We start from the raw sequence: 11,616 nt of genomic DNA, 5'->3' as shown, positions 1-11,616 counted from the left end.
GGATTGTGAACTTGGGAAGATTCTACAGGGCGAGGGATCTCATTTACACCAAGGGGTTTTAGTTTGCATTTGGCGCACTTTTACCATTCTCAGCTTTCTTTGTGATCCTGCACACTATTCTTTAATAAATCAGATCTCTTTGTGATCCTGCTCATGAGTCTGATAGTGTTTTAGAATAGGCAACCATTACATAAGGAACATTGATCTAGATGATCCTTCATTTTATCTTTCTTTTCCCCTTCCAGGCACACAGTACCTATAATTAGTACTATATAACTGCTGTATTTTAGGCACAACAAAGAAGAAAGGCTAAGGAGATAGTGCTGTTTATTTTATGATATTTGGCACAAAACAATGAGCTTATGTTTAAAGAATTGGGGAACAAGTACAGACGATGTAAGAAAAGACAGCAAAATGTAATTTGCCCGGTAATGCTCTCTCGTACAGACACACACATGCTCACGTACACTTCTATTCGGGCATCCCAACTGCTAGGTGTACCAACGGCAAAGAGTAGTTTTGTTTGTTTGGGGGGGGGGGAAAGACACTGATTTGCACACCATTTCCGGCCACATTTTCTCCCTACCCGTAAACTTGGTTCATAATTCAGCTTCCGAACCAGATGCAGAGTCTGAATAATCTGCAACCAGAGAAGCGGCAAAACTGGAGGGGGGGCTTCCCTCAGTCTTCTGAAAGCCCCCTGAAGGCGTAGTGGAAGAGTCAAGGAGTGCTTTGCTTGCACCACTGTCCTGCCTGTTGATTTGTGCTGTGGCATCAGAAGCATTGCCCTCCCCTTCACTGGAAGCTCGCTTGGTGTCCCTGGGTTTCCGACACACAACACCCAGGCTGTTCAGAGGCACAGGGGACTTGCCAGGTGGAGATTTCCCAACAAATGCCAGCTTTTTCAGGGTGTCACTGGTTTTGGGACTTGAGAGCTGTGTGGATGAGAACCATGGGCGATCCACAATCTCATTGCGTTTTTGTTTCTGTTTGTCTTCGTAGGCTGAAAAGAGGTAAGCATGCTACAATGACAGAAAATAGGACTGCATGCAACACAGTAAAAACCAAACTGTGCACTAAACTGGTACTGATCTTTCAGCTTCCAGCAGAGATCTTTTGCATCCCCTTCTACTTAAAACTCTCTTAACTGAGCTCCTGCAGAACAGAGCATGTGCACTTCTGCATATCAGGTGTATGCTTTATCTCCAAGGCTGCATCTTGCCAGTGAGTGCAAAAATATTTTGCTGGAACTATTAGGACTTAAGACAAGTCTAGTTAAGAAGCCCAGCTCACTGTGCTAGTAACAGTATTTCCATATTGGGGTTATAGGGTGAGCTGTTTTCCAACTCTATGGGGAGAAGTCTTAAAAATAATCATTGCAAGAGGGGAGGAAGATGACAGAAATTCTGCAGTTACTAAAAATGTACACTCCCAGCAGCAAAGGCATGGAATCAATTCACCAGCAAAATACTCTACATGTCTTCTTAAAATTAGCATTTATTTTACTCTGATATAATGAAGGAGATTAAGAAGACAAGAAGCACAGTCCCCTGTGGGCCCAAGGCAAAACTGGCCTTTTGGCTGAGAAAGGATCTCTATCTGTCCTGGGATAAAGGTGGGGGCAGCAACCCAAACCCATCTCTTAAAAGAAACTCCTTCTTTGGTGCAGCCAACAAAATGTGACGCTTTGTCAAGGACATACTCTTGCGTGAGGAAGTCCCCTCCTTGAGCCCCACATCCTTCCCCCTGCAAAAGCCCCTTCACGCACAGCCAAGGCTCTGGTACTTCAGGAGTGTTGCCAGATGCCGATCTTCTTCAGCCTCCTGCACAAGCGGGATGCTCAGGTTTGCTCTTGTCTGCAAAGCGAGGTCTTTCTTCTCTTCCTCTTGCAGAACTTTCTTCTCTTCCTATGAGACGGGAGAGAGGACAGAAGCACAATGCATGATGCACACCCACCACTGCCATGAAGCTGGAGAAAACTAAGCTGGGGCAGACAAAGCAGAAGCCAAAGAGAAAGCTGAAAAATCCAACACAAGAAGAAAGCAACACCTTTTTTAATACCTCCACAGAGCCTAGCTATCCTGAAGAAGCTTAAGAGAAACTAAAGTAAGAACAAGCCCACAGCCTTTATTCCAAGCTTTTCCTTTTCAGTCTTTTGCTTGATTACCTGTGGTTCTGTATAAAAGTTGGTACTGTTATATTAGTGGCTTATATAACAGGATAATATAATATAACATGCTCTTGCTAACTTGAGATTGAAAATACTTCTATTACAAAGAAAAAAATGCTCCTAAGATCCATAGAAAATAAAAATGTGGTTTTTAAAAGGATTTTAAAAGGAGAAACAGGATAGAGATAAGACGGGAGAAAGGGAGGAAAGCAGATATGTACACAGAAAGGAATTTTTCTTTTTTTTTAATAAGATGTACAATCATAATGGGAAATGACGAAGTTGAAAAGTTTATCAAGTTCTTTTTAAATAAAAATGTATTATTTATTCATTTTATTTTCTATCCTACCTTTATTATTTTTATAAATAATTCAAGGCAGAGAACATCCCTATTACTCCTTCCTCCTCCTGTTTTCCCCGCAGCTAGGAATGCTGTTGCAATTCTTCTATTCTCATTTACTAAGCTTTAGAAACATCAGTCTAAGATTATTCAAAGGAATCCTTCCCCCTCCCTCTGCTGTAACTTCCCATCATTTACCCTGAATTTCCGCCGAAGAAGGCTGTTGAGCGCGAAATCATCCTTCCAGGCACTCTGAGCCTCCTGAATATTCTGGAGGGTAGGGAGAGCTCGCTGAAGCTTGCTCTGATCCTGTGTGCCGTGTTCCAGCCGATACATAGCATCTGTCTCTAGCTTCTGCTTCTCCTCGTGGGCTAAGAATCAGACACACGCATCAAGCCAGGCCCAGCTAAGGGAATGCTCAAGGATGCTCCTGTCCCCAAAGCTCACCTGTGGCCACTATCTGCTCACTAGCTTCGGCATCCCAGCGTTCTTCCTTGCGCCGGGCACCACTGACAATGACATAGTCACAACTGGCAGGGTCGGTCTGCATCTCAATGTGGTTGGGGCAAAGGTGGCACTTCATACGGAACCTGTAAAGCCAAATGCAATGTAGCAAGAAGGGGAAGGAGGACACCAGGGTCTGAGGCTATGAATGCCAGAAACCCAGAAAGCCACCCTTCTGCGTTCACACCAAACTTCTCTCTCTTCCCATGCAAGCCCAATTATCCAAGGAGATCTGTCTGTGCTCTGGGTTACTGACCACTCAATCTAAAAGACAGAATTCAGCAGCCAGAACTCAACTTTTTAAGAAATTGTGGTTCTGGGAATGGCCTCAAAGTATATTTCAGCAGTGCCTTGTGACAGCTTGGTTGCTAGATAGAGACTGAGCAAGCTTTGGTTCTGGGATGGGGCTTTGTGCTTATTGTATGGCTAGTAGATGTGGATTTATGTACCACAAAGCAAGCCATGCAGAGCTGCCTAAGTTAGCTAGGTCATAAGAATGTGCTATTCTTGGATTATCACTGGAAAAGTTAGGTGAGATATGCAAGCACAGAACACATATAGCCTGACCAGCAGCCTTTTCCACCTGCTGGATTGATCCTCTCCAGCTGCCCACTAGGTCACTGTCCACCAAATGATTAATGACAATAGTCTCTTCAGAGCACCCACCTGAAGATAGGAGTGGTATAGTAATTACCAACTTTCTTCTTCTCTGCATTGTAGCGAACACCTGCAGAAACAAGGTGAAGAAAGGACATCTCACCTGTGTACTGCACATGCCTACAAGGTATTTCCTGATCACATACTAACCTTAGAAGTCTGCAGTTACTAACAAATCATCATTGATGTGTTTTAAACCACCATATCCAGCCTTTAAAACATTTTACCACAACTGAGGACTTTAGGGACTGTCTGATCCCCAGGAACAAGTCCTTAAATTTGGAAACACTCTGACAGGTCAACCCCAATCCCCAAGATCCTGAGCTAGTGTGCCCCATTCCATGCTGTCCAGAGGATATAGGAAGTTGTAAGCCAACACTTTTGGCCAGAACAAGCTTCAGGAAGGCTAAGTCCACCAACCCAGAACTGAGTTCAAAACTCCAAGCCCTTGAATTATATTCCTCTTGTTATGTTATGTTATGTTATATTTATATTTTATTTATTTATATATTATGTTTGTCATGTTATATTTAGTATTATGACTGTTACTGCTTTCTTATTACATAAGCCTGTATGCCACCCAATTCACTCTAGATAAATATCTAAACTTTCTTTTTGGATTTCTTTCTGAAGTAACATAAGAAAAGGGATATGCACTTATCTGAATAATAATCAAATCTATCAGCCAAAAAGCTGATAAAAAGGGAGGCATTAGAGTAACTAAATGGAGGTCAAACAGGCAGCGGCTTTCTTTCCTGCATGTAATTGTTGCTCCTTTTTTCCAGCTCCTTTTTGAATCCTGCTGAATGTAACTCCCAATCACTACCTACTATGCCAAACTGTTTGAAGGATGTATCCACACTTACCCATCCCAATATGATTCTGGCAGCCATCACACCAGATGTTATAGGGCATCTCAAACCTAGAAAATAAGTGAAATTTCTATGCATGTTGCAGAAGCATTCAAAACTTCACTTAGAGGGAGAACAAACCCTATCAGAATGGGAAGGAAGCAGTTTCCAATGCCCCCTTGCCACGTCTAGGACATAGTCAGCATTTCTTGACTCCAGCAACCCAAGAGTTCCTGCTCTAAGTAGAGATGTGTTTAGGTGGCCTTACCTGATGATGAGGATGCCCTGGGAGAGTTTACGAGCTCTTTCCCGCAGTGGATGGCTGTTGCGGTATTTGTTAAGGGAGCCATGCTGCAAGAGGAATAAGGTGGATGTTAAGCTTCTTGTACATAGATGTTACGTTCATGATTCTTTCCACCTATATCTGGTGACAATTAACAAGCCTCAGAGTTGTTGGCCGTGGTATGAGAACAAAAAGAAACAAAAACATTTTTTTTTTTGCTTAACTTCTAGCTGGAAATCAACCACATACCTGGATTATAAAAATTTACTGTTCCCAAATTTCCCAAAGGCTTTCTTCTAGCTTGTACTCAAATACTTGAACTGGCTGCCAATGTGGGAAATCTGCATAATCTGATAATTCCACTTTATCTTCCTGCTCACTGATGGCTTGGTTACAAAGGTTAAGGTCATCTCAGGGAACTCTCTGGAAATACAGTGTTACTACTGCTTTGAGATTTTTCAAATGGAAAGAAGTATTCAAATGTTTTAAACAAGTAAATAATGCTATCTTCCTAATTTCTTAGCAGGAGCTTTTGGGATAACTCCAGAAGGTCTACATGGCTTGACACAAGTGTTAGCAGAGACTGTAGACCAATCAAAAGATTCGCCCAAGGGTTCTGATGGATCTGAACACACTTGTATATTTTTCCTTCTGCCTCTGTTACTTAACTGAAACAATGAAAAAAAAATACTGTTTTTTCTGGCAAAGGTGAACAAGAAGATGGTAGTGTTGCAATACTGAATACTTGAACTATTTCAGATGAATGTTTGGCCAGAATATGACACTGAGACTTCTTTGATCATCTTGGTGGATGACCCATGTCAGGAACCTGATGGGAAGAATGCAGCCCTCCTTGTTCCCTTGGACTTCCTAGCTGCTTTCAGTAAAACTAACCATGGCATCCTTCTGGACCACTCGCAAGACTGGACTTTGGGGCACTGTTCTGCAATGCTTTTGGGCCTTCCTGTCCAGTTCAGTCCAGAAGATACCATGCAAAGAATTAATGTTTGATGCTAGGTTTATTTGTCTCCTACACTGTTTAATATCTTCATGAAAATATTAAGAGAAATCATCTAGAGATGGAATTGGATGCCATTAATTTGATGCTAATACCAAGTAGCTTTGCTCCCTGCTATCTTCTTGCCCTAAGTCAACAGTTGATTCCTTGACTGTTGCCTAAATTTGATAACAAGCTGAAATTAAAACAAAACAAGGCAGAGATACTCTTGGTCACCAGGAAACCTAATTTTAGCACATGGATTTTAATTCTATGAAAAGTGGGATATAAATTGAAGTAACAACAATCACAGTGAAAGAATCCCTAAGAATCTAATTTTGTTCATCTTCTTTCTGTGGAGAAGAGTTCTTTGTTCCAGATTCCCACATATTAGTATGAATTTAGGAAAAAAGGCACTGATATGAGAGGGGACCATTAAATAAATCAGATATAGAATATTCAGTTATCCTGGAGTTAAAACCTCTTTAGTTACTTGCACTGCACTTGGGCTGATTAAGGGACAAATTAGAAGCTGAAGCAGATAGGCTGTCCCTGTCAAGGAAAGAGCTTTTCTTCATACTCTTTCCACCTCCTTGTTGACTATGTAAATGCAAATAAGGGGTCTATTTCTTGTAAGAGATAGTGCTCACTCTTCCAAAGAGAAACACAATAGCCTCTGACGGATCTCACAAACAACATGGCCAAAACACCCTGAAATTCCTTTTCTACCTACACAGATGAGGTTTGTTATCTCAAGATAACAAGATATCTCCAGATAACAAACCTTAAATGACTCCTGTATTTCAATTATACAAAGAAGCCTATACATGAAAGCAGAATCCAGAAATTTTAACCCTTAAATTTAATTCTATTTTAACTTATTGAAGTCTTCCGACACCATTCAAATACTGACTCTATACTTTAACTTGTAGGTATACCATCCAATAGGAAGTTATCCTGTGTAAGCCCTGCCTATATAAATTCCTTGTTGTGATCCAACATCCCAAGCTGTCCCCACCTGGAAATCTTGAGCTACTTGAAGATTCCAGATGGACCTCTTACCTTGGCTGGATTGAAATCAGGTGGGTAATACTTATTGACTCCTTTTCTTTCCCCCTGTAAGAAACCAAAGACAGAGTCATGTTGTTTGATAGCAAATTGAGCAATTTGAAGGGCATAAACATTCTCCAAACAGAGGTAGGCTAGTTTATACAAATGCTACCACTACAGATTCAATCCCCAAATTACCACCAAATGGGAAGCAGTCCTCTAATGGGAAGCATTTCATTTATAGTCATCGTAATGTTTGACAAAAGAGGCCATAGGCTTCTAAGGACTTTTGCAAGTTAAGGACTAGCCCATATTTGACAACACAGAGATCAGCCTCAAGAGCACCATGGCTACCAATGCTTTTGTAGCAAAGCCAAACTTCTGCAGAGGTCCTGATTGTAAGAAACAAGACTTTCATGTGGGGTTGGATAAATGGATAAATGCTGCTATTAAGATAGACTGTAACTACATCTGTTGCAAAAGGAGTTCCACTTATCCCCAGAGGTTCAAGAATGATGGGAAATTGCAGTTGTGGGTTTGTTGCAAAATCCTGCAACCACTTACCATGGTGACAGTGATTTAGCCAGGCAAGAGTGATAGTCTTGGAGAAAAAGAAAAGAATGTTATTTCTAGGATTTCCTTGAAATGGAAACAAACATCAGCTTTTGTAGCATCCAAGCCACAGCCAGCTAGTCTCAGCTGAAGAACCTGCTTTTGATGCCACAATTTCAATAGAGAACATGTAAAGTAACAAATACATAAAATAATAGTATGCCTCTGAACATCGTGAAAGGTTTGTCTTTCCTTTACTACTGCTTCACAACAGACAGTCTAAATATGCAACAATGAACCTTTTTTAAAAAAAAAATTCTGACAATTGATCTGATAAAGGTTTCATAAAAACTTAAGAAACCTACTGGATCTGAATTAATTTGTCTAATTTACAGCCATGGTTACCAAGATGCCTCTAAAATGCTAAAAGTAGGGAATGAAATTGACTGCCCTCTCCTGTTGTTGGCTTCCTATATTTAATATTTAAACATACACCGTTTCTGAATATAACACTTTCCTTTAAACTATTAAGCTATCATAGGTTAAAAAACCCCAAACCTCCAAGAACAGTCCAATTCTCCATGACCCAGAGCAGAACTGCCTTTCAAAGCTCACATCTTTTATGAAGCCTTAGGCTTTATCTGTCATCCTATACCAAAATTAAGCATATGAGATCTATGTATGCATTTACAGTACCATATAATACTACTAGCACACAGTTCTTCAGGACAGTGTACCATAAAGCCAATTCACATCCATGGCCTCCAGATGTGTTGGACACTAACCCCCACAATTCTCAATTAGCAATTGTTGTGCGAGCAGATGATGGAAGTTGATATCCAACATAATTTGGAAGCACCAGGTTGTGGAAGGTTGTTCCAACTCCTTAACAGTTTCCAAAATGTGGTCACCTATTATAGATTTACACATTAGCATAATACTAGTATGTTATTAGGAAAAGGCTTATAAATAATTTCACAATCACAAAAAAGCCAAGTAAGGTTAAAATAAACCAGTGTAGCTGGTGGCACAAATGCAGCCCCCTACACTTTTAACTGACTTGCTGAAGCACACTGTGTTGCTGCAAATCCTGCCATACAGTCTATCCATCACCTCTTACTTCAGGCACTCCAGAAGTCTCGGAATACAACTCCCAACATCTCCAGTTGGCTGGTAACGATGGGAACTGTAATGCAGAGGACGAAGGACATCAGTTTGGGAAAAGCTCCAACAGACACACCCACCAAGCAGTCCCCTTCTCACAAGCAAGGCACACCCCTCTTCAAGAGTCATCAGGGGAGTGGGGAGTGAGCAACCTCGTACCCCATTTGTAGCACCCAGATGCGGGGTCTACACGCCCAGCAATAATAAGACGCCTACTGCCCAGGGAAAGATCTTTATTCTGTCCGTCCCGAAAGAGTGGGGCGATGACCAGTAAGGACTGGTCAGGAATGGAGACGAAGCTGTCGGGATACTAGCCGAATATGCCCTTACCGAGGCGACGGGGGTAATCACAGGGGAACGGCTGGGTGGGCTACGCGAGGTTGCCCCACGAACCTCCCTCTCGCTTCGCTTGCTCTTCTTTGCTCCGCCTCTTTCGGATTGTATCATCAAGTCGCGCCAGGCCAGCTTGACTCCTGATCCGGCGCCGATGCCGGCTTCCGCGTGGCTGGTCCCAGCCAGAGTGGCTTTCGTAGGTCGCTTCTGCCGACAAGGGCGAGCAGGGTGCTTGGCCGGGGAGGGAGGCAGGCGGTTCCTTTGAATGCTTTGGGCAACAAGAAGGCAGTGGCAGGCTCGAAGAGCCTCTCTGGGATGGTGGGAACTGTAGTCAAACACATCAGGAGGGAGAGTTGGGGAAGGCGCACTTCTAGGAAGAAGCACGTAGAGCAATTCGGAACGTTGCTCTCTTCTTCCTCTTTCAAACGAACCCGAAGCTCTAGTTGAAGAACGTTTATTATCCAGCTGTGTTTATAGCTACCCTCCTGCGTGCATTTCGTTGGAGAATAACCCCGTTTGGACTTCTTCTTTTTTTTGGTGCATTAGAGTCTCCTGGCAGCTGCCGGGACTATTCCCTGCGGTTTTCTTGGCAAGATTTCGGAAATGCCTTCTTGCCTTCTTCCCAGGGCCGGGAGAGTGACTGGCCCAAGCTCACCCAGCTGGTTTCATGCCTAAAGCGGGATTAGAACTCATGGTCTCCCGGTTTCTAGCCTGGTGCCTTAACTACTACACCAAACTGGCTCTCCCATTGAGTTTAGAGAGTCTTTCTTCCGACTCAGGCCGTCTAACCCTGGCTGCATCAGGCAAGTGGGTTTAGGACTTGTCAAAATAGGTTTTGTGGGTAAGGCAATGTTTTATTGAAAATAACATTAAAAAAAACCCCTGTTCAAATAATAGTTACAGACATCTAGCAAAAAGTCTTGTTTCCCAGGGGAATTCTTTATTTAAATAATTGACATCTGATTATTTTTGTGCCTCATATCACCCAGTTTTCATGTGATACTGCTTTAAAAAAATATTTTAACCTTTGTGAAAACAGCTAATGCAGGATTTCAGAAGATGTCTGCTGAAGATTTTTTTTTTTGTCAAATTTCAGACTTGGCCTAAGCCAAGAATCCTAGTGAGATGCAGATAATGTTGCTTGCTTTGGATAATAAGAATACAAATAGGGTTAAAGTTTCAATGTTGTTCCTAATTTTTGGAAGCATTTTATGATTATTGATTATGTGCTATCAAGTTGTTGTCGACTCTTAGCAACCACATAGATTTTCTTGATGATTGTCTTTCCCTAACCTGGTCCTTCAGGTCTTACAATGCCACATCCATTACCACTGTAACTGAGTCCATCCACGTTACTGCTGGCCATCCTCTTCTCTTTCCTTCCACCTTTCCAAGCACTGGAGCCTTTTCCAGATAGCTGGGTCTTCACATAATGTGTCCGAAGTAGGATAATTTAAGCCCCGTCATTTGTGCCTCGAGTGAGAACTCTGGGTTGATTTGTTCAATGATCCATTTGTTTGTCTTCTTGGCTGTCCGTGGTATTCTCAGGAGTCTTCTCTAACACCAAAGTTCAAAAGCATCAATACTCTTCCTATCCTGCTTCTTCAAAGTCCAACTTTTGCTTCCATAGAGTGTTACAGGGAATATTTTATATTATGTGGTTAATAGTTGTTTCCCTTTCCCAGCTCACCTTAGAAATTATTGTTTCCACAGCAATAGCACACTATCTCCAATTTGATTCTTATGATCACACTAATCAACAATATGTGAACGTCCGAACTTGAAAACAGCAGTCTTTTTTGGAGAGTATGGCTGCAGTGAGGAGTCTATACTTAAGATGTATTGATAGGACTCAATTTTTGTCACTTCTGGAGTTGCAACATAAATTCTTATAAAAAAATGCTGAGTGGACAAGATCTCCAGTTAAAATATAAATGCTTTTGCTCTTTTGAATTATATATCAAAGGTGAGGACAAAGGACTTTACCAAGCTTTATGATAATAAAAAGGATTGATATTCTGAGGATGGACATACAGTTACATCTCTGTCAGTTATATAATGATCTGGAGAAATTTTGTTTCCATGCTTGTCTCCTGTTTTGTTACTGGATACCTTAACTGGAGGACTGTTTAGAAATTTGATCTGTGTATGTTATTCTATATATTTAATTAACAATATGTTTTTCTTTTAAAGTAAGCTGACTCAGGGACGCGGTGGCGCTGCGGGTTAAACCGCTGAGCTGTCGATCGGAAGGTCGGCGGTTCAAAACCGCGCGGCGGGGTGAGCTCCCATTGCTCGTCCCAGCTCCTGCACACCAAGCAGTTCGAAAACATGCAAATGTGAGTAGATTAATTGGTACCGCTTCGGCGGGAAGGTAACGGCGTTCCGTGTCGTCATGCCGGCCATATGACCACGGAGGAAGTGTCTACGGACAAACATCGGCTCTTCGGCTTGAAACGGAGATGAGCACCGCCCCCTAGAGTCGGACACGACTGGACTTTACGTCAAGGGAAACCTTTACCTTTACCTAAGCTGACTCAATATAAACAAAGCATGAATGTGAGAAGAACTGAATAGTTTATGAATGATGCATGTAAGATTGTTTCCTTTTGTGCAAATGGTATTTTTAAAAAAATGAGAACTTTGAGAGGGACAGCAAAAAGTGCTCAGCGCTCATCAGTTAGGATTCGCAATAGCGTTTGTGGAAAACCATTT

At 41.9% G+C, this 11,616-nt stretch overlaps 1 protein-coding gene across 2 annotated transcripts; it reads right to left on the bottom strand.

The window, feature by feature from the left end:
- Positions 1 to 310: 310 nt before the first annotated feature.
- On the bottom strand, positions 311 to 8,590 carry YJU2B (YJU2 splicing factor homolog B). Of its 2 annotated transcripts, none has more exons than XM_063294337.1 (10): positions 8,525 to 8,590; positions 7,417 to 7,453; positions 6,865 to 6,918; positions 4,791 to 4,873; positions 4,538 to 4,593; positions 3,681 to 3,741; positions 2,958 to 3,100; positions 2,709 to 2,881; positions 1,769 to 1,907; positions 311 to 1,003 (listed from the first exon to the last, which is right to left on the bottom strand). In XM_063294337.1, the coding sequence occupies exons 2-10, from the start codon at positions 7,417 to 7,419 to the stop codon at positions 600 to 602; spliced, it is 1,116 nt and encodes a 371-aa protein (XP_063150407.1). In that variant the 5' UTR covers positions 7,420 to 7,453; positions 8,525 to 8,590; the 3' UTR covers positions 311 to 599. The 2 variants fall into 2 exon arrangements, with proteins under 2 accessions (XP_063150407.1, XP_063150409.1); XM_063294339.1 differs by having other exon boundaries at positions 8,518 to 8,573.
- Positions 8,591 to 11,616: the final 3,026 nt, after the last annotated feature.

Source organism: Candoia aspera, chromosome 2 (genome assembly GCF_035149785.1).
Source record: "Candoia aspera isolate rCanAsp1 chromosome 2, rCanAsp1.hap2, whole genome shotgun sequence".
NCBI lineage: Eukaryota > Metazoa > Chordata > Lepidosauria > Squamata > Boidae > Candoia > Candoia aspera.
This window is presented reverse-complemented; position numbering and strand designations above follow the sequence as displayed.

Coding starts and splice junctions, on each gene's coding strand:
- YJU2B (XM_063294337.1), bottom strand. Junction 4,874..6,864: donor CTGATTTCAATCCAGCCAAG/GTAAGAGGTCCA, acceptor TTCCTCTTGCAG/CATGGCTCCCTTAACAAATA. Junction 1,004..1,768: donor GAAGTACCAGAGCCTTGGCT/GTGCGTGAAGGG, acceptor ACCTCTTTTCAG/CCTACGAAGACAAACAGAAA.